The sequence below is a fragment of the Psittacula echo genome (assembly GCF_963264785.1).
Source record: "Psittacula echo genome assembly, chromosome: 6".
Lineage (NCBI taxonomy): Eukaryota > Metazoa > Chordata > Aves > Psittaciformes > Psittacidae > Psittacula > Psittacula echo.
The window spans coordinates 6407727-6431191 of NC_137743.1; the positions used below are offsets into that span (position 1 = coordinate 6407727).

Sequence of the window (23465 nt, forward strand, 5' to 3'; positions counted from 1 at the left end):
TACCATTTAAGTATAATTTTTTTAAATAATTTTTTAAACCACTGATTTCCTGCTATGATAAGATATATTAGTAGAAAAGCTCTGCATAGTAAGTGAAGCTTTCTTCTAGGAGCTTACAAGAGATATTAAATAAGAAAACAAGACTTTGTTTTAATTACAGATATAAAGAAATGATAGTTTCAACTTGCCTGCAAAAGGACATAAGGAAACCAGTATCAGGGACTGTAGAGCAAGTGAGTCTTACATGGCTGTTCTATTAGTTTTGTGGATTACTCTGACATATGTAGCCCTAGACATAAGCATATGGAACATTCATCATTTCTACAGGAATACATCTCCCTAGCAGCAAAAAGGCACAATGAGAACTGTCTCTAAACTTTGATTCCTGTGTTCACTTAAAGTACAAATAAGCTTCGGGGGAAAAAGAGAATGCATTTGGAGTTCAATGCACTTTGCACTTGGAGAGTTTAAAAACCTCAGCTATAGACCCACCAGCTGGGCAGCACTGGATTTCTCTGGTGACAGCATCGTACTTTCTGTCCTGTGACAACACTGAGGCAAGCAAATTGTTTTAACTAAATATAACATATCTGGTTCTGACCTTCTGACTAAAACTTTGTTACTGGTTACAGCTCTATTTCCTGTGTAAAAGCCTTACCTCAACTCAGAGACAACCCCCAACCGTGCTGAATAAACATCACTACAATACATACTGATGAACCTCTTGCTCTTCAAGAGTATGCTCTGGAAATGGAAGATGGGTGAACCAAGTTAAAAGGTTTAACCATCATTCACCCATCCACCCCCAAAGATAGGCTTTTGTGTTGAGCGAAGTCCTAGTTACTCTGGTTTCAAAGAAGCTGTCTCCAACTCTTGTCTAACCCTGTAGAATTGTTCAAGTCTGTTCACTTGCAGTCATTTAGTCTATCTGGCAATTCAGGCAGCAGCATCTTCAGCCACCATCTGTATCTTGGAAAATTATAGCAAATTAATCTTTGCTTAAGTCACAATTTTAAATATAGAGAAATTCAAAAAAGCTAACTGTAAGCCTGAAGATTAGTCTTTGACTACAAAATATAGCAGAATTTAAGAGGCAGCATAAGTTGGTAGACAGTGAGACATGTTACAAAAGCATTTAGATCTTTTTTAAGCCAAAGGGGAAATAACCATACAAGACAAACCTGAAAATCCTCAGTTAATAGTTTTTGGATAGCATATATAAGAGACCTGGCCACACTTCTGACTGCTGAACATTGAAACAACACTTGGTAAGTTTGATTTTTCTCATATAAATGCTTTTATCAATAAGAATTCACTAGTACAAGGTTCTATCAAAGGAAACACTGGCCTTTACACACAAAACAGACTGAATGCTTTGAGATATTAAGTACAACTTATCAATAGTTACTCTTCCTTCCCCACACAAACCTACCTTCCTATAGGTGTCATACTAGTCACCTAGTGATCCCTTGAAACTCAGCCAACTAGGAATAAAGACTTCTTAACCTGAAACTGCAGCACAATGTTGCTGAAACAGATTTCTTGCAGCATTGTGCTGGTGAGAATGACCACTGTCAAAATAGTCAAAAGCAGAAAGAGTCACTACAAGCAGTGAGCTGAGCCCCATGGGATATCATCCCTGACATGGGGAGTTCTCTGGTGTCCTCAATATGTTTTAATTTGAGAGCACTGCCAGAGTCTGACAGGCCTTAAACATGCCCCTTAAACATACTCTGAGGTATGTACTTGCTTACCAAGTTGCCATCCTGACATACAAAATTGTTCATTCTTTCCCTTGTCCCAATAACTAAATTCAAGCTATTGAAATAAGCATTGCCTCTTCCTGCCAATTCCCGTTAGAGATTAACGATCACTGACGATACATTTACCAGTCACAGTGATTGTATCAGCATTGTGGCTGCAGCACAATAGAACTTCCGTCATCAATTCAGAACAAAACCAGCTTTGATGTGATTACTTCCACCACCACCCCTTGGAGCTTACCAGCAGTGATGCAGGCCCATGCAATGCCCAATAAAGTTTCTTTAATTCTCCGTGTTTACACAAATGTAACCCTGAAAAAGCAGATTCAAAAGCAGGTTGGAAGAAGCCAAATGTATTTTCTAGCTCTTTCTCCAAGCCACCAGCAGAACTGATCCTAGGTCAGGCACAAATTCTGATGAGGAAACAAGCTTCTGCTTTGGGATAAGCCACTTGCTCTACACTGAATGACTCTATGCAAGCCTGATGGGTTTAAGGAGGCAGGCTGTCAGGGAAAAGGCAGGAAGAATAAAAGGTTTCATTTGTAATCACTTGAATCCAGCCCTTACTAGTGAACCACTGCCTGGTTCAATTCGTTAGATAGCTTTAACTATTTATCTTGAAACATTGCTATAGCTCTGGCAGTATATTCTTCTTACCTTCCTCAAACGTTGTTGACTTTCAGGAATGTACCTTGGTTAGAAAGTGTTTCCTGTCAGTGCACTTAGTACAAAACCATACAAACCATCACAGAGCTTCAAGCTCAGTTTATATGTGAGTGTGTAAACACAGACATGTTATTTCTCAGGAATTCTTTCCATAGCTTTTGACAGAGCAGTAACCCTCTCGATTCACAACATTCAACACAAGCAATAGACATTTATATACAAAAGGTAAATCTGAGTAACTCGCTGTAAATAACCAAAGCAAATCTTTCAGCTCTGCTAACATAACTTTTGACACCTGAAGCGTTAACTTTGGGGGGGAAAAACCCCAACTTCAATACTATTTTTAGATAGAGTGGGTTTTCTATGACTATGTCTGCTTTAGATCACAGACAACTTATTATTAGCACTATTTGACCCCTATGACCTCTTGTGGCTTTTCAACAGAAAGCTTGCTTCCAAGTTCCAGTTCATCTTTGAACTGTGTTCTGAATTATTAGCCAGGATTAAGAGATTATCTATTAACTGGGAAGACTTAAGTGTATAAACTTGAACTTCTTTCTCTAGTAGGAAATAAAGTACTACTTATCCAAATGAAACTTGGCTAATTAAGTTTTCCTTTTAGCACAGATTTCTAAAGTTATATTAGCTACTATAATTACAGAAAGATGGAGGAGTATGAAGACATTTAGTATTACAAGCTCTTGTCATGAAGTGTTAACTTCACTTGCTTGCATATTCTCCCCCAAACTTTAACAAGTTATCCCTTCGGCTAATCACCTGTTGGAATTGCCTTTGTCACTTATACAGCTTGCACTGTGTTACAGCCTTGAGAGCCCTCAATCACTTCGAACTGAAATGCTTTGCTTTACTAGAGACATGTAAACAACACTGCTCTCCATTCTGCCTGCACCCTCCCAACCTTAAGCAGCCTCCAGCTGGGCTACGCCAGGAGGATATCAAAACATCCCAGTTAGTCTCCTCATTGCTACTATGCCCTACAGCCTTGCTAGAAAGCCTACTTATCCTCCAATCTCCAGTAATGAGAAGCATGTTTTCCAAATGGTAATTCAATGCAAGTTTCTTACAGAGTGCCTGTCTCCCCTGTCAGAAGCACAGCACGCTGTAGCGTACACATCCACCCACTTGTATCTAAGAAAATGAAACCGTGATTTAGTTTCTTTGGACCCTTTGCTTCAGTATCTCCAAGTTAGACTAGATGAACAGGAACAGTTCAAATACAATTCAAGTTGTATAGCGACAGATTTGAAGCAGTGGGGCTGGGAGTATACAACACAAGTTTGTGTTATTCCTGCAAAAGCAGGCTGCAAGTCCCAGAGAAAGTCCCTAACAAAAGTGAATCTTTACCATTCATTTTGATGAAGAACACTTCTTTATATTCTGTTGCAGTCATAAAATCCCCTGAGTCACCAGGCATTGCTTGGGAAACTTAAAAACATATGGAAAACGTTCAGAGAGCTCTGAACATTTGGAGAGTCTGGAGAGCTTCCAGTATTACAAGTAATTGCACAGGGAACTCCTGTACTAGAAGTGGTAGCAAACTGTCAGCAGTTGTTAGCAGGTGAAGCATCTCTCCAAATGGGATTTGACCCTCTAGATAAGTGGTCTCCAAACTTTCTTATCACCTACCACATCAGTAAAAATTAGTTTAACATGCATCCCAAAAATACATATATTTATCTATAAATCATAGAATGGTTAGGGTTGGAATGGACCTTAAAGCTCATCCAGTTCCAACCCCTCTGCCACATGGGACACCTTCCACAGAACCAGGCTGCTAAGTAATACGCAAGTTCTACTGCACTAATATTAAATATATTACAACAAATACACAGAAATACAAGTTTTAAATGGATGAAATAAAGATAACACTACTTTAAAATTATTTTATTAATGCTACAAAATATTTCTTCCCACACCTCAACGCGTTGCGTTGTGCACTCTTTAAGTGTGTGCACCCGACTTTGGAGGCAAAATGGGTGCCAAACTGTGTGCAGCAAGCTGTTAAGATGGGTTTCAACCACTTGAAATTAGAATCCAGCTCCTCAGCCCATTCAGGTAAGTGCCCAGCAGTGACTCTCTTAAAATGCAGATATAGGCACTAAGCCACCGAAGCTCAGTGGTTTTGGCTGGTTTTTTTACTGTAGGATTTCCTTTTATTCTTCTCCACTGCTGAACTTTACTAGTAAACATAACCTCTATCACTAGTGACAAAGGGAATAATACCTTTCATCCTTCCCAAAGTAACAAGAGCTTAATAATGTTATTACAGACCAACACCATCCCTATCTTCAGCTGGTATTTCAACAAAGCTCAAGTTGTTTATTGGTAAGGATACCTTCAAGCCAGGAAAGCAGCAGGCTGTCTGCATTTTTAATCCTATTTACTTTGTAAGAAGGAAACTCTCAGAAAGGCAGGAGGAAGATTTACCTACTTCTAAAACCAACAGTTTAAACACTACATTCAGTCCTTCTGCAGACATGCTGTTCTAAAACGTTTGCTCAACAGTTTCAGCTATGCTCAAAAGGTTTGAATATAGACATTAATTGAGCAGAAGGATTTCATGATTATGAAAAATAACCTGCTTTACTTGTCATTGAAGTGACTTATGTTGTTAACACTTCTTAAGAGCCATGAGAGCAGTACTCTTACAAGCTGTGGTAAGCCAAGTCTAAGCAAGGTGAGGTTTTCCCTCATGGTCACCTTTCCTTCTCACTCCACAATTAGCTTTCCTGACTACACAACTAATCCACCTCAAAGCAGAAAAAGAATTATGGCTTGGGAACAACCATTTCATACACTGAATAAGGGAGTTACACACAAGAACTTGGCACATGTGTTTCAGGAACAGAGAATAAACAATTTCATGCCACAGGCACCACATGCTTGCTTCCTTCCTTCCCTCCCTCTTTGTAACTGTTGGGGACAAATTGACTATCTAATCAAATGACAACAAGCAATGTATCATAAACATGTCAGGACAGGGAAAAACATTTAAGCAGCAGCCATGTGTTGCTGTTCTTCCTAAACTGAGAAATAGACAGGGAAAAAACAAACTGAAAGTTAACAGTTAATGATAGACCAGCACATTTGCCACATATATTTCGCAACCAGCTCCCAGGCAAGGCCCTATACTTTTAAATTCAGCTCAAAACTCTGTTTTGCACAACGCTGGCATCTTTTATGCAATTTACTTCAGCATCTCAGTATGATCTTACCTACTATCCTCAGTATTTTATCAGGGGTAAGGACTTACTACATTACTCAAAACAGAGTACAGGTTTTTGAGCTTTAAGTATGTTCAAGTACCCTGTTTGCAGTTTTCCAAAGACACAATAAACGGTGTTCCATGGCTTCTATTCAAGTAAGATTTCTTCTTCAAAAGGAAAACTTAAACTGTTCAAGTGGAATTCCATCCATTTTGGCTCAGCTTTTCAGGAAAAGAACTCCTCTCCCAGTTTTTACTGGGGAGAAATCAGATATGTTTGGAACAAGAATACACAACCGATCATTGAGTATTAATACTTCTGTTTGCTAAAGCAGAACTTTCAAAAGGAATGGGGGTTGTACTGTTTCCAAGTTCCTCCCCTAGAAATCTGTCCAACAATTTCTTCTCTCCTTGATACTCAGCTCCTGTGACATTGTTTCCTATGAAGACATGAGAAATTATTTTAACGAATAAGGATATAATTAGAACCTGATCAGCTGATAGATCCGATGACCATCAGCTGGAAGCATTAACTCCACAGACAGGAATTAGAGCACCTCACAACAGGTTTAAACAGATGGAAGGAGAAGAAAAACCTGCACATACCCATAAGCACACTTCACAGTGGACTCTGTTTTCATATTCTATCTTACAACAAATGTTATTTCCTGGCTAAAACTCCTGTAAATGATTCCTGCAAGAGTGATATAACTAAATCACAACTGAAAATAAACTGGGAAAAGTTCTGTTCTTGCTGTTTAAGTCAAGAGTTAAATCATACAGATCAAGTTAAATTGCCACAGCAGGACAGTGGGTTTTCAAGACATACAGATTTGGTTTTGAAAGTTTCTCAGTTGGAATAACCATATCCGAATTGGATATCCAATTATATATGTAATATATATATATAAAATATATATATAAATATCCATATTGAACTGGAATAACAAATCCAGAACACTCAATGAACAGGACTAATTTTTTTAAATCACAAGTTTATAGCAAGTTTAACGCTTGAGAAACAAATTTTGAGTTACCAAGTTTGTACTTTATTCCCTAAAAACCTCCATGTATATTAAAAATTCCTATTCCTTAAAACGTTAAGCATGAAATCTCTAAACACTGTCAAAAAATACGTTTTGCCCACAGTCTCAAATCTTCTAGACACTTGAAGAGAAAAAAGTAGAGTCTGCCAAACTCTGGGCCTCAAGTCTCAGTAGACAGCTCTAACAGGATGAGTTTCTGAAATACATATAATTGAATATGTAATTAAGCTATATTTGAGATCTGTTTGATATTGCACTGAAGGATTTGCTTCTAAAAGAAAATTCTAACCCACCATCTGAGAAGCCTCATAGTTCGAGGGAAGTATTTGGTGGAAGTTATTGCAGAGTCCCTTAAGAAGCTACAGCATTTACTATTGTTTCTGGGGCACAACTTCAGCAGTGTAAGAGCTCTCCTGTATGCTGAATAGTATCAATTAAAGACCACTAAATAAAACACATTCTAATCTACAACAGTTGTTTTGAAAGAACATAAGTGGCATATCAAATAAATGGTCATCTTTTACTGCAGTTCAAAACTTAAGTCCCTTAAAGTTTTAATGTTTCCTTACACATACAGCTGAAATATCACCCACACTGCTAAACTGTGAAAGAACCTAATCGCAGTGTTCACAGATTGAAAAACCACAAGCCTTTGATACAGACCTTCTTAATTGAAGGGCTGCTACTTGTCAGTGCCTTCTGTTCTAAATATTTTAGTTGCAGTTAGTCTGCAATTTCCTATTCACCATTTAGTTCATATTAAGCCATGAGATCAAAGATAAGTCCAACCTCTGCTAAAATATGAGCCACAAAAATCCACCTGAATTACAGATTAATTTTCATTGTGGTAAATGTATTTGAAAATCCTGCCTCACAATCAGAAGCAAGGAAAAAAAAAAAATGGACTACTGTATGTAATATTCAATCAGATGAAGGATTCACAGCAGCCCACCCCCCTACCCTAGTCCTTTCTATTCTCTTTTGCAAGAAGGAGCAAGCAGCAACAGGGAACTAAGTGTTGAAGATTTTTTCAAGCATACATTCTTGCTGGGTTGCAGCTAATACAGATCAGATCTAACATCTGGTTTGTCACATATGCCACAAATACGTTGTGCTGACAACTGAGAAAGGGTACAGAAAAGAGGGAACAGAATGAGCCAGCAAGGGGGAGAAACAGTTCGGTAACCACTGCAGCTAAAGAAGTGTCAAAAACCAGCTTGAGGTTCCTTAACAAGTAACTTGCAATATGGAGAGATTTATTCCTAAAGCTACAACTACCTCCTCTGGAATTCATTTTCCAGAATAGCCAGGCAGTTCCTAAGACATAATACGGCAATTCAGCAAGTCAGTTTTGTATGAAATACTTAATTCAGTAGCACGAGTTCACACTCAGGCCATCATCAGGACAATTCTGTCAGCTTACACCTACCAATCCATCTACAGGTACCGGTGGCATTACTCCTTACACTGTTCATTAGACCAAGGCCTTCACTTGTGCATGTACAGGCATTAGACTTCAAACAAAGGAACTACTCTTCTCCAATCTACAATCACAAACAGCAGCTCAGGAATTCTGACAAGCAATTCCTACATGACTCCTGTAATGTCTCAGAGGAGGAAGGCAAGCACACCTCTCCTTACAGAGCTAGCACACTAGATGGCCTTATGATTTGTGGTTCAGAGAAGATTTCACACTATCAGACTAAGACACCTAACCTGAAATCTGTGCTCCAATACTGACATACTGTTTGGTAACATGCCTCTCATTAAAAGCAAAACATTTAAGAGGCATTGCTTCAGCTGCCGATTCACAACAGATGAAAGTCAGTGCTGTAACACTAATTTCCTAAAGCATTTAGAACAAACAAATGCTCATTTGCCTCTAATTATAGCTCCAGAAGTAAGACACACCTTAACAGCACCTTACTCTTGCAGGCAGAGGTGATGGAGTCTTTGAGCAAAAGTGCACAAAAGTTGTGTTAGGATAATTCCAAACCATATATCATTCAAAATACCGTGGAGGCTTTTTCCTGCAGGGTGGTGGGAACCAGCATAAGAACTAGTAATAGTCTTAGTGACAACTACTCCGAAACTTACGGAGTCTGGCATTACTGCCCAGGGTATTATCATGGCCAACATGATTATAATAGTGTTCACCCCATAAAATAGTCCCATTCGTTTTTCTGCAGATAAGGAAACAGCAAGAATTCAGTGTCTTCAATACTTTCACTCTTTCCTATATGTGTATACACATGTGTCTATAAATACATAATTTATACCAACAACATCAATAAAACAATGTTTGTAATCTGTGTAGAACTACCAGTCAGGAGCAGCCAAACAGAGCACAAACAGAGTAAACCAAGAGTGAAATCCTGATCAAGAGCTGATGTAAGGTTTTAAAGCATGGTTGAACAGCACATGTTTTTTCACAACATTGATGAAAGTACCCTGTAGACAGCTAAATTTCTCACCAAATCTATGATGCCAAAGTGATTCATAGATTTCCTGCAGGTGACTCATTAGTGCTTTCACTTCAGAGGGGAAAAAAACACCAGAAACATCTTGTAAACATAGGCAGAAATCCTTCAAACCAGGGCCAACCTCAGATTTTGCTTTTAGCAAATATTTACCAAGGGCTTTTTGCCATTTTTAATTCAAGCTGTTCTCTCCATGATTCCAAGAGGTCAGAAATATAGCTTTCAAAAATCAGCACATTCCTGAACATGCTGTTGCAGTTCAGGGAAGAGAGTTTTATAAGGCTTAGCATCAGCTCTTTAGATTCAGACCTATCACAGAAAGCAGTAATTGCAAGGCTTGCCAGTGTTATCTATTTCAATCTGTGAATGTATACAGATATTCAGAGCAGCCTCTGTGGGACAGAATAAAACCAAGGCCTCCAAAGCCAAGCAAAGACACACAGTTGAATTACAGCCTTTTGACAGACTATTAAACATGTCAATGAACACAAGTTATGATTTTAGGGTTTTTAATGCGGCAGTGACTCATAACACAATAATCCAGTTACTCACTTCCGGTCAGTGGCCTTGATTAATGAAATTAAGCTGTAATAAAATTGCAAACTTGAGGATATCCAGCTTTGTCTTCATACATGCAAGAGCTACTGAGCCAAGAAAGACTTCTTGTCAGAGAACCATTTCTGTCTCGGGCTTGCTTTCAACACTTTAAGGTATTTCATTTCGCAGCCCTAGAGCCCACTTCCATTAAGACGATCCACAGGCAGCGTTGGAAAAACAAGACTACAAACACACTGAAACAGGAAAGCGTGACTAACGTAGGAGTTTCAAGCAGACTAAGATACTTTGATATCACGTTACCTTTCATTCATCTGTAGGTCAGGGATCACATGTATACTGGCTGAAAATCTACAGGAAAGCTAAGGACAAAATGCTGCTGAGCAGCACAGAGGCATTGCTGGGCACTGGCAAAGCCTCCATGAGGTTCATGGACTTTGAGAAAATATATTAAAAATATCACAGCAATGGCTACATGAAAACAAGTGATTTTGTTTTCATGATTTTGATAAAATGTTACAAATTGGTAAAAAATAAAATTTTATGATTTTTCATTATTTTGATAAAAGTATCAAAAAAATGATACTTTTAAAATTAAAGCTTTCAAACACCAATCGCCATAACTACAGTTCACTTGTTTGTGCTTTCATTAGTCTGGGTCAAGCAAGAGCTTTTATGCTTTTGCAGATGGCTATAACTATTGCAAATCTAAACCTGAAGGCTTCCCCACACACACATGCACAAACCCACGCATTTCATTGACTAGCAGTATTGTTTGCTAGCTTAACATCAAGTATTCTGTAAGGTGATGTATAAGCCAAAGTATTACTGGACTTTCAACCGTAACTGAAGCTGCTGGACAAGAATAAGTCACATTAACTTGAGGCAGACTGTAATTTTATCTAAGAGATGCAAAACACTTGCACTGACAAGACATGACCCAAGTATAAAACCATAACACAAGGCAGACCAGTCTGAAAAACAGCTCTTTGGATAAACACAGATAACAATGGTATTTGATGTTTATGTATAAAGTTTTTCCAGCCTTTTATGAAAGGGATCATGAAGCGTGCTCTGCTCAGATAGCCATCCTAGTCATATGCATGCTGAACTGGCTTTATCAGCATAAATGGATCTCAAATTTAGAAGACTTTTTGTTTGGTTAAACATCCAGCTATTTAGAGTATTTTTAACTTCTAAGCAGGTACACTGTAGTCCTTTACATCTAAAGTGCATCTATTTGTGAAAGCAAGCTGATTTCACTAGCACAGGTTGCTCAGAGAAGCTGTGGCTGCCCCATCCCTGGCAGTGTTCAAGGCCAGGTTGGACAGGGCTTGGAGCAAGCTGCTCTAGTGGAAGGTGTCCATGCCTGTGGCAGGGGTTGGAACTGGATAAGCTTTAAGCTCCCTTCCAACCCAAACCAGCCTGGGATTCTATGATTTTAAGGATGGTATTTCATTTTATAGACACTTTTACTGACTCACCTCCAGGATAGGATATTATCATTACCATTGTTTCAAGATTTCTGTAACGCAACCCTAGGCAAACATTTTTGTTAACACAAATCCACAATTTTTGATCCCACTTCCTTCTCTCCAGTCTGATACAGATACACTTAAACCCACTGTAACCATCACTTACACTAATAAAATTTGAGAGCAATTTAGAACTGTAGAGTCCTGCTCAACCTCTCCTCAAAGAGGAGACACGGGGACACATTTGCCCCAAGACGCAATCACCGTTTACTGGGAACAGTGGCCAGCATCACTTACGTAAGGCTGACACCAGCACAAGATGGCCCTTCTGTTTTGGTGATGCTCCCCTGAGGTTGTCCAGATCCATTTCCAATATCATGAACCACCCAGGCTCCCCACGGAGGGGGGGGGGCGGCGGGGTGCAGACGCAGCCCTACTTGATTTTGCACAGAAACAAACATATGGCACAATAAAACCCCAATTCCTCATTGGAATTCCACGCGGGGCCAAGACACGCGTAACCTCCCGCTCCGCGGGCACTGCTCCGGGCAGCGCAGGACCGGCAGCAGCCGGGGCTCACCCTCCTCGGGGCGGGCGATGGGCAGAGGCGGTTACTGCGCCCGCGGGAGGTTGAACCCCAGCGGACCCACCCGCGGCTCCACCACAGAGCCCCGCCACTCCTCAGCGGGGCTCGGCACCGCCACCGCCCTTCCCTCAGCGACCCTTTCCCCCGCTGCTCTCAGCCACTGCCCCCCAGCGAGGGGACCCCGGCCCTTCCCCACACAGGAAGCGGCGCCAGCGGCGGGGTCTCACCGGCTCTCAGTTGCAGGCTGCCGTCCCTCCGGCTGCACCACAGCGCCCGCTCCCCGCTCTGCAGGATGTAGTGGTCCTTAGCTTGGAACAGCTCCATCCTCACACACCGCCGGGAAGAAGGGCAGGAGGGCGAGCGGGGCGCTCCCGCCGCTCCGCACCCGTGTACACCGGGCGGAAAGCGAAGGGGCGGGCCGGAGGTGCGGAGGGCCGGGGCGCGCTCCCGAGCCGAGCGAGGGTGCGCGCACGCGGGCTGCCGCACGAAGCCCTCCGAGTCCCAGGGGCGCCGCCACCGCTCCCGCCGAGGGGCGCTCCCCCGGGCGGGCGGGCACGAGCACAGGTTCCGGCCCCGCCTCCCTCTCCGCACGTGACGCCGTCCGTCAGCGCTTCGCAGCGCTCTCATTGGTGCAGCGCGGTACGGGGGTGGGGCTTGCGGAGCGCGAGGGGCGGAGCTCCCGCTCGCCTCAGCCCGCAGCTCCCCTCAGCCCAGCCCCGCGGAGGGAGGTGTCCCGGGACCGCGCACACAGTGAGCAGCGGGCAGGGGCCGGGCTGAGGTGTTGTGGTGGGGATAACGGGCACTGGAGGAAAGGTCCAGGAAAGGGCAACGGAGCTGGTGCAGGGCCTGGAGCACAGGTGTGATGGGGAGCAGCCGAGGGACCGGAGGGGGGGGGGGGGGGGTGTTTAGTATGGAGAAGGCTCAGGCGGACCTTTTCGCTCTCTATCTGAAAGGAGGTTGTAGTGAGGTGGGGTCAGTCTCTTCTCTCAAGTAACAAGTGATGGAACAGGAGGAAACAGACTCAGGCTGCACCAGGGAAGGTTTAGACTGGATACTAGGAAAAATTTCTTCACCGAAAGAGTAGTCAAGACATTGGAACAGGCTGCCCAGGGCAGTGGTGGAGTCGGCATCCTTGGAAGCGTTCACAACCTGTGTATATGAGACCCTCAGTGAGATGCTTTAGTGGTGGCCTTGGCAGTGCTGGGGAATGGTTGGACTTAGTGATCTTAACTGTTCTTTCAACGTAAACAATTTTGTGATAACCCCTGTGCCGGCAGCGACTGGGGCTGAGTCTGAGGGAGGAGCGCTCTTCGTCCCCTCAGCGCTGCCCCGTCTGGCTCTCCGGTGGCCCTGGCTGTCCCCGGCCCCTCTGGTCTTCTCTCGGTGCGTGCAGGGGTACCGGAACCCTGCAGGGCCTGAAAGCCTTCAGCAGCACAAGCCGCCAAGCCGCAGGGGGTCATAGCCTGCCACCGCAGGCGAGGCGGTAACAACCAAGCCGGCATCCCCCAAGGTTTTCCTGCTTTCCCCAAGAGACAGCAACTTTAATAACTGGTGGAAACAGGCAGGAGCTGATACAGTGGTCATAGGAAATCTCAATACCCTAGCACTCATGATTTTAAATATTTGTACGGAGAGGAGCACCTCCTGATATAAATTATTAGTATAGTACAGTTAGTTACACACTGTCTCTTCTCCAGGCAACACTGGAAAGTGTACCAGCAAGCTCGTCACTGCTACAGGCTTACTGGCCGCTTGTCCACAGGTTTCCAGAGCTTTTGTTTGTTTATAGAAGCTGAAGTCCGGCTCCCTATAAAGCTGAAGTAGAAATAAACATAGACAAATCTATAAAATAGCATCCCATCATGACTACAGCCATTTGGGAGCAGCTTGGTTTGTTGAAAAAATATCTTCAGTATATCGTGAAAATTAATGGTGCATGCAAGTAAGTAGTTTTACATCATACCAGAAAACCAATTTTCCCATATTTTCATTTCTTTCCATTTACCCTTCTTAAAAGAATTTATTTTTTAATGACTATACTGGATTTGTATTATTTTGAATGCAGTTTAAGATTTTTCTTTCAAATATAAGGTCTGAACTCTGATGTTGCTTTTTTAAGTATACTTAAATAGTATAGGAACAACATGAATGGAACTGAGCTCTATTTGATTTGATAATAGAGGCTGGCATCTCTTAACATTTTCCCTGGGGCAGGTATACAAAAGATGCACTGTTCTTGGCTACAGATCCTGATTTTAAACATGCTTACACATCGTGAATGCCCTATGGCTTCCAGTGTAGCACTGTCCTGCCCAATTCTTGTATGAGGCAGTCAGTGCCATTGGCAGAATGCTAGTAATTCAGATCACTCCTGTGAGTACTGGGCAAGAAAAGAGTTTGAATGGCTTCTCAGCATTTTAATAACTAGATATTTTTTGAATTAATTACTTCTTGACTTTGTATCAAATATACACAGAAATGCAGTAGAGGGATGGATTGATCCATGGCTTTTTTCCTACCAGAACAATGCAGTGCTGTTTCCTCACTTGTAAATTAATACATTTATAGTGCCATAAAATGAAGCCTATCCCAAGTGGAGAAGGCATTGTGAAATTTCAGGTCAAATAAGTGGAGAACAGAGCTGTGATTGCAGTGGGATGTATTTTGTGTCTCTAACTGAAAGCTCCTGGTGTGCAAAGAAATCAGTGTCTTTCAGTTTTAGCTGTCTAAAGGGAAGAATGACGAGCAGGAAGAGCCTCAGGTTCTTCAAATGCTCAGTTCAGTACAGTCCTTTGTGCATCTTCTGCTGGAGAGAAGTCCCTCTGTGACCCTGCAAGAAAGCTGGCAGTTGTCTGCTAACAGAGATTCTTGAGTTTTGCTCTTCTCTGTCTCTTCCCTGCCTTGCACTATGAGAAGGGCAGAGAGGCAGCAGTCAGTTAGATGAATCACAGGCAGCAGGCGTCTTAGTGGCAGTAGCTGTAGCAATCCACTTTTCACTAAGAGATGTGTGAAGCCTTAAGGAAAAAAGAAATTTGAGAATTACAGTGATACAGATTTACTAACATGGGAGGTGAAGAAGATTTTTGAGAAGTTCACTCCTTGGGTAGAAGAATCTCTTTTAGCTGTCAGTTGTACACACCTGCCTGTATACTTTGTTGTCTTTTCCTGGACCGAGCAAATAAACACATTATTCAGTGGTACCATTCCTTCATTTCATTGTGCAAATGTCAGCAGTTGACTTTAATTGAATTAATTTTCTGTGAAACCCATAAAGACTTAACTAAGGTGATTAATATTGTCCTGCAAGAACAAATGATAATCAGTATGAAAATGACATTAAGAAAGATGTCCTGCCCCTGCTATGGACTCCACCCACTCAGAGTAGCTCCATCAACAGTTCACTTGGCATTTGTCACGCAACAGGACAGTGGGAATCTCCAGCTGGGGCATGGGAACTAGCAGCTGAGGGCAGAGATTTTCAGAACAAGCCTGTTCTATCAGTGGCAGATCAGTTTAGGAATTTCCTCCCCTTGCCAGAAGTTTCTGCTTCCTTTTATCATGCCAAATCAAAAGTTCCTTTGCACACAACTCTGGCTGAGAGCACTGAAGACTGCTGACAGAGAGGTATGGGCTGCTGCAGAGGTCAGCCTCTTCAACTCACAGATAGAAAGATTCACCAACTGTTATTAAACTACCCAATACTGAACAGCACTACTTTGAAACCATTCTTTGAAAAGATTGGTTTCTCTCTCATACAATATTTCTCTATTGGTGTTTTATTCATATATATATATGAGTTATAGAATTATAGAATGGTTAGGATCGGAAAGGACCTTAACATCATGTGATGACAGGACATTAAGAAATGAGAAATGTCCTTACTAAAATGTTAACATTAAGGACCCAGGCAAGAGCTTGATTTTCGAAGCATCCAGTCTAGAAAAGCGTTTTAAGTGGATGCAGGCTGCATTATCATTTGCTAAGTATTTCTCACTGCCACTTGCAATATCATCTCCATTCTGCACGCATTTTCCAAATGGCTGGTGTTGTGTAATGCAGAGAGTTGGCATTAAAATAATTTGGAGCTCCTTGCAGAGATTTGAAGGACAGATCTTGTTTCACTCTTGTTCACCCTTTAATTGGGTTGGGTTGGTTTTTTTTTCCCTTAGGTAGTTTTCTTTTCACATTCTGTATATTCTCCACAGATTCACAGCTGGTCAGTGTGTTTGTGAGCCTGTCAGCTTCGGTTAGCATAGAAAAAGAAGACTTGGAAAGGGAGCTTTTCATTTTTGCAGTTCATTGTCAATAGCTAATGGTGAGGAAATGCAGAGGCTGACGATTAGTCATGGGCTCTCACTCTCAGTATCACCTGATTTCAAGTTCAAATGTTGATTAACGTGAAGTGCTGATTTAGCAACACTCTGCTTGGAAGTACAAGTGTCTGGATAGATTGAACAAATACCCATCTTCCTGGGATGAATAATACCCATCTTGGAAATGATGTTGTGGAGAATGTGAGGATCTTTGTTTCTAAATGCCTGTGATTGAGAAGATGTGGAACATTTTTGTTTGTTTGGCTTTCATGCTCCTGCTAGCTTTCCATCAGAAAAATCTTCTTTGGCAGTGAATACACCTATAATGTATTTGAAGCACTCCTGTCAGCCTGCACAATATCCTTATAGGTAGCTTACTCCTTTGCTATTAGAGATACTAGCTCACAGGTACAGTTGGTAGAGATTTTATACTATGGACATTTGCTGCTTTGCTTTCACCTGACTGGTTAAGCCATCACTTACTTAACTATCCCACAATGAGAGGAAAGAATTTTTGCTGCCTTGTTGTTTCTTTGAGGTATATTTAGTCTAGTTGTTTACAGGATTAGGTGCCATAAAGATGATAAAAACCAATCTTGCAGAGACATCAGCCAGCTCCCTCAGCACTTCTGGATGCATCCCATCAGGTCCCAAGGACTATTTGATGTCAGTTTATTCAAGTAACCCCTGATTCAGTCATCTTCTACTGCTGGTAGAACTTCTGTAGACTACCTTTGCTCTTAGACACAGAGGCAAGGGAGGCCTGAAAGCAGATCATCCAGTAAAACCTGAAGGAAAAAAGGCCTCGGACTTTTCTGTCCTCACCCCACTCAGCATTGAGCTTAAGTTTTCTTTGATCATCTTCTTGATGCCAGAGTAACTATAGAAGCCTTCTGTGTTCCCCTTCATACTCCTTGCCAGTTTTTAATCTAGCTGTGCTTTGTCATTCCTATTTGCATCCGTGTGTGCCCAGGCAATGCATCTGTATTCCTTCTGAGTAGTCTCTACCGACTTGCGCCTCCCATATGCTTCCATATGCTTCCTTTATGCTTCCTTAACTGAGCTTAGGTTTCTCCATTCAGTTGTCTCCATTCAGCCTCCTGTTATGCCTGCTGGTTTTCTTGCAGACAAGACGAACTGGTTTGCCTGATTCTGTGACTCAGATGGTTCTAATGTGTTCCTACTAATACAGAAATGTGAGTAATTAATTCATGATGCTATACTCTTCATAAATCACATGCATGGATCAAGGCTTCTACAATATTCCGATCAGATTCTTTAATTTCCCTTATTCTTCATCACACAGTTACTAACCTGATAGCTCCCCAGCTGTGTGGGATGGTTGACAAACCATCATGCGAGAAGGACTCTTGGGTTGCCTTGCTCTTCTGAAATAGGTTTTTTTAAGGCTTTTATGTGCTTTTAAAGAGGCTGTGTCATGTATTAACCAGACACTCTGAAAAGCCTGCTTTCAGAAGGAACCTGCTGAGAACAAAAGTAACACAGTAGGTTCTTCACATTGACAGTATAGCAGATAAAAAGAGATTTGTTTGTGACAGCCAACAGTTGCCACCAGGATACTTCTGAAGTACCTGTAAATGTACTTTCAGTGTTAAATACTTTGAAAAATATTTGTATGTTGTGTTTTAGAATAGAAAAATACAAAACCACTGGCATGAATATTAGCTTTTGGCAAGAAAATGACAACTTTCTCAAACCCAGGGAGAGCAGTTCAGCATACAGATTTCTGCCTGATTTTATTTTAAGCTTTCTTTCCACTGAAATAACTTGTTCATATGGCAGCTGTAGTTGTTATCTCTAAAGGAAGAGAGACATTGGTATTTCCTCCTTCCCCACAAAAACCTCTTGCTTGCCAGTGAGAAATTTCCTCTGACTTCACAATCTTCCCTGAGCACAGAGGAAAACAATAACATTTTCCCTTCAAAGCCATGTGTATGTGGCTACCATCTGCAATGTACTACATGGCTTGTGGGTAATGTATTGATTTCCCTCTGCTGCGCTTACTGTTACAATCAAATCAATGAGACCATTTGCAAAAAGAAATGAGAATGTTTTGACTGCCTACAATTCTTTTATTCTACAATTGCAAACTTCGCTTTGCAGTCTATCCAGCTAGCACAATGACACATGAAAAGCTTCCTTGCTGTGTTATTGATCTGCCTTCATCAGTTAAAATACTGTTTATAGTATACTAAGGCCACATTTAAGTCCTCATTTCTCTAAGGTAAAGGAGACTGACAAAGAAGGAGGAGGCTCCAAGGTGACAGGGTGCTCTTCATGGCCATTGTAATAAGCATCACAGCTAATTTAAAACAGATTCTACTTGCTTTTCCTCCTTTGATCACCTGAGCATGCTGTTTTCACAGTGGTTTTGAAAGTGGACAAAGTAGATCAGACACAGAAAATCCTTTACCAAGTAGACTGTATTTTTTGCTCCACTTTCTGTCTTTTCATTGATTAAAGGTTGATGAATCCCATTTGCTAGAAAGCATCGAGGAAATCTATATGACAGACTCATTTTTTCCCAAGTGTGGGTTTTTGCACATTTGCCTTACAAGAGACTTTCCTTTCTAGAGCTATATTTGATCACAGAAAGTTTTAAGTGTGGGTGGCTCTAAACCAGGCTTCCTCACAACCATATGTATCTTTATTAGGGTGGCATGAGGTCACAGTTGAGACTTCTATGGAAATGTTCCAAAGACAACTTTGTCTTGGTGGTGGTTCCAGCTACAAATCAGTATTTAACTCTGTGTCTTGGAAGTGGAGCAGAATACATTTAGTAAAAATGGGATAGAATATTGCAGAAAAAAGCCCCAGTTATCTTTGTAATGCTGTTGGGGTTCAATGAATCTAGATTTCTCTGAAAGATTTAGCTTATTTTCTGTCTTTATTTATAAATATGACTACTTGGTTTCTCTGAGTATTGCAGTGATTTGGTAGTAAAATAGCAAAATAGATGTATTCCATTCTTCATGTAACTAACTCCCTCTGTTGTGTATACTGTTGAGGCTGAGCATCAAGTATTGCCTGAAGAACAGCGATAAGTTGCCAAGTACTAAAGTGTTATTACATTTCTCTGTCACTTTTCACCCCATTTTTGGCTGTGCTATGAAAAAGGAATTTATTAGTTATTCACTGCAAAAATCTTTGTCAGTTGAACATGATGGGAATAAATGCAGGATAAGCTTCACCTTCCCTGGGTTTGATTTCCTTTAAAACTGCTTTCCTCTTGCTCCCCTTTCTCATGGCACTTACTGTTTTGTACAATAGTTATTAACTATTATGCATTGATTACATTACTCTTGTGCCCAGGAACTCTTGTTATGGATAAGGACCCCTGATGTGCTATACTTTACAAAGCCAGTGTGGAATGCCTATTCACATTCCAGAGATTTAGAACCATTACAAAAGACAAGGAACAAGGAGAGAATGAGAGGTTTAAAGGATAGAACACAAGCTAATGAGACATTATTGATCAGCCTGGAAGCCAGTGCTTTCAGCACTCCAGGATTTTAAGCACTACCAAGTTGTGATGGAAAGCATACTGTAGTACTCCAGTTATTACATTTTTAATACACAACATTTCTATTCTATCACTAGTTGACTTCATTTTCTATATTGTGACTAACATGCTTTTTAAATAGCAGATGTGTTTATATAGTTACAGGAAAAGTCTACGCAGTAAGTGAATTTGGGGTAAAATTCTTTCCTTACCTCAGAAGATGTTCCAGAGTGAACTTGCAGAGTAAGGTTTGCCATGCTGTGACATTCAGCAAGAATTCTGCTAAAGGCAGCTTAAATAATCATTTCCTCCTTCCCAGCTGTGTGTTTCTATTCCTGTACCATGCCTGCCCTGTACAGCCACACGCATTTGTGCAGCACATTGTGAACTGAATTCAGGGAACTAATACAGATGCAGAATAACCTTCTAAAATAGTGTTCATGAAACTGGACTCCAAATAACAGTAACCAGAGTAATAGTAAACTTGCCTGGTCCTCATTGAACAGAAACAGCCCAATTTTTTAGGCTTAGAATTTAATTCACTTGGCAATTCACTCTGAGTTTAAGGTTTGATCTAGTTTTGTCCCCTCAGCAACTGGCGCACCAGTCCTGGAGTGCATCTTCCGGTTTTGTTTCAGCGGTAAGGACTCCATGTGCTCATCCAGACTTGGAGCAGCAGAACCCTGTGATAAGACACAGAGGTGCTATCCAAAAGAGCTTTTCCAGTGACCATTATATCACCTTCCCAAATGACACAAGCTGGAATAGTCAGGGTAGACTTCTGTAAGCCTTGCTGTAGCTCAGCCAGATTCACCAGCACAGATAGGCTGGCTGGAGAGCTGGTTATTTTTAACACTACTAGTGAAGTTATTCTAGTAGACATCTAAAGCCATAATGAAACATTACTGACATTCATACTCACTGCTTTCCAGTAAAACTCATCTTTACAGAACCCCAACCTCTACATAAAGCTGTGTTTCTACTGCAGATAAAGTATTTAAGAGTAGGAATGTATGAAGTTCTAAGAGGGACACTGAATCCTTTTTTCTCCCAAGAGCAGGATCTCTAGCTGCTAAGAGATAATTCAGGTCAAAACCCACTGTATCAGCTTTTCTTCATCTGTGGCATGTGGATAAGAAAGTCCTGTATAGAATCTGCAATCCTCAAACTCTTGATGCTCCATTAAGTACTGTACCGGTAATTAGAATTCTTATGACTCTCAAAGGGCTAAACCAGAAGATTAAAAGAACTTTCTTTTCCTGTGAGAGGGTACGTTTTATACTTGGATAACTAGGATAGATGATGATTGCTGATAGGGAGATGATAAAGAGGCTAGAAGTGTTTATTGCTGGCTTTGCATTTCTTGAGCAAAGATATGTAGGTCATTGTAAAACCTAGGGAAAGAAGATAGATGTGGGACTGAAAATCAGGAAGTCTGAATCCTTGACCAATCTGCCTGGCCTTGGATAAATATCTTAAGCTCTCTGTACCTCATTTTAGCATATATGACTAAAGGTAGTATTTCCCCCACTATAGAAGGTGCTATAGCCTGACTATATTAATATGTGTAAAATGTTTTAAACTGCTATGGTGAAAGAGTTTATGCTCATATTTATATGCAGATAAATGAAGGCAAGCTCTATATTTTATGGGAAAATAAAACTATACTTCAGACAAACCAGGGAAGTTCTGGGTTGTCATTGGAGTCAGTCAGGTTTTGCATTTGATGAAGGGGAATGCCAGTGAGAATCCAAGGTGGAATCAGAGCCACATGTAACACTTGGCAGTTACTAATGTGCTTTTCATTTTGTTTGACATTTTAATTATATTACAACATATATATACATTTGAATAATATATATACTGCATATCTGTAATAGTTTTACACCCTAGGTCTATGACTATGTGTGATAAATGAGAGAGCTGTAACACTGTGACTGATAGCTACACAGATGACTCAGCTTTACCAGATGTTTCTAAGAAAAGGTCAATGCCATTCCTGAACAAAACCTGAACATTTCCTAGAAACTTCATATAAATAGTCAATGACCTCTTTGGGGGAAGAGGAATACAAAATATTGCAAGACCCCATTTCATTTATTAAAGCATCATAAACTTGCCATATACACCATTACACTCTACAGAATGTAGGAGGAAATAGATCTCTGAGTAATTACTGAAGGGAAGAATCACAAGCATGTGTTATTGTTGCAGGAGCCTACACTAGGTAATCTATCCAGTAGGACCAGGTGGAGACATGATAACCTTGGAGAAGTAAGTATTGATCTTTGAATACTAACAGAAGCCCCATAAAGCAGGAAAAGTATTTGGGCTTCTAATTTACTATTGTTTGTGCATGTCACTGAAATCTGAACCAGTTAACATAATCAATTTAAGATGGAATCAATACCCTTTCTTCTTATGCCAGTCCTGGGCAACAGTGTATGTCTGCACTTAATCTGACCCTTGTCTCTTATGGTTTTCCCATAACTAACTAAGGAAAAAGCATTCAGTTACAACATCTCCACATTCCCAAATAGTTGGGAAGGTTTTTTTTGCAGAGTGTTTACTAATGGTTAACTCCTGAGTTAGTCTTTACTGATGGTCCAAATAATGGAATAACAAGTGTATTTATTGAGTTAGAAGGGCCTGAGAGCCCACTGGGTATCAGGATTCCATTATCAGATTATTGTGGCAAGTTGAAGAAGTTATTTGAAATGAATGAAATGACTGGCAAGAGGAATGATCATCTGCATCAATATTAACTCAGGAACAGCTGGACCATCAGGAATTCTGGGGTAATCCCAGATCGTAAATTGGTCAAGCAACCAGGAACAAAAACAGTCAAACAAATAATCCAGTTATACTAAAATGAATTCACAGGAGCATTATACATAAGACCTATGCAGTAATCCTTTTACTCTGAGTAAGACCTCAGTGGGAATGCTATATTCAGTTTAATACAACCATTTCAAGAACTACCAACTGAAAACGGGCCAAAGGCCTGTTTTTATTCAGAATAATCTGAATTTTAGAAGCTATGATTTATGATTTGAAGAATTAAGATTCTTTTGACTAGTTTCTCATGGGAAACAGGAAAACAGTCTGGAAATATATGAAAATTGCTGGAAAGAGGACAAAAATAACTTGTTTCTTTGTTCGCTGAATCATAGAATGGTTGAGGTTGAAAGGAACCTGTGGTCCAACCTTTCTGCTCACTGCCGGCTCAATTACAAGAGGTTGCTCAGGATCATGTCCAGTGGGGTTTTGTGTATCTCCAGAGATGGTGACTCCACAGCCACTCTGCGCAGCCTGTGCCAGTATTTGACGTCCCTCACAGTGAAAAAGTTTTTTTCTTAACTTGAAGTGGATTTTCTGTATTTCTGTTTGTGCTCATTTCCTCTTGTCCTGTCACTGAATACCACTGAGAAGAGTCTGGCTCCATCTTGTTTTCATCCTCCCATCAGGCATTTACACACATTGATAAGATTCCCCCTTAGCCTTTTCTTTTTGAGGCTAAAAAATCCCAGGTCTTATCCCAAAGAAGGCAGTGAGCATAATTGACAGCAACTGAGAATTTGGATAAATAAGCATGGGAATAGACTGCTCACTGACATTAGCTGGCCAATATCCACTAGTGGTTTTTAAGAACAGGCTAGGCAAGACAGGAACGGGGTAATGTTATCTCTTCCTATTCACAATTTAGGATGATTTGTGGCACTCTTATTTCTTTGAATCTCAGTCTCTTTGCCCATTTCCACATTGCCTTAACTTTCTTTTCATCCATCATACTCTGTCTTCTCTTGTGCATGTATCCATCAAGCAGTGGCAG

General features: G+C 40.9%; 1 protein-coding gene across 1 annotated transcript in view; it reads right to left on the bottom strand.

Annotated features, from left to right (window-relative positions):
• INPP5F (inositol polyphosphate-5-phosphatase F) overlaps positions 1 to 12121 on the bottom strand; it is a gene marked incomplete at its 5' end in the record, with an annotated part of 43605 nt that extends 31484 nt beyond the window's left edge. Inside the window, one exon of the mRNA XM_080621070.1 lies at positions 12025 to 12121. Coding sequence (XP_080477196.1) covers positions 12025 to 12121 — 97 coding nt within the window. The remainder of the gene's footprint in view (positions 1 to 12024) is intronic.
• Between the last annotated feature and the right edge of the window lie 11344 nt (positions 12122 to 23465).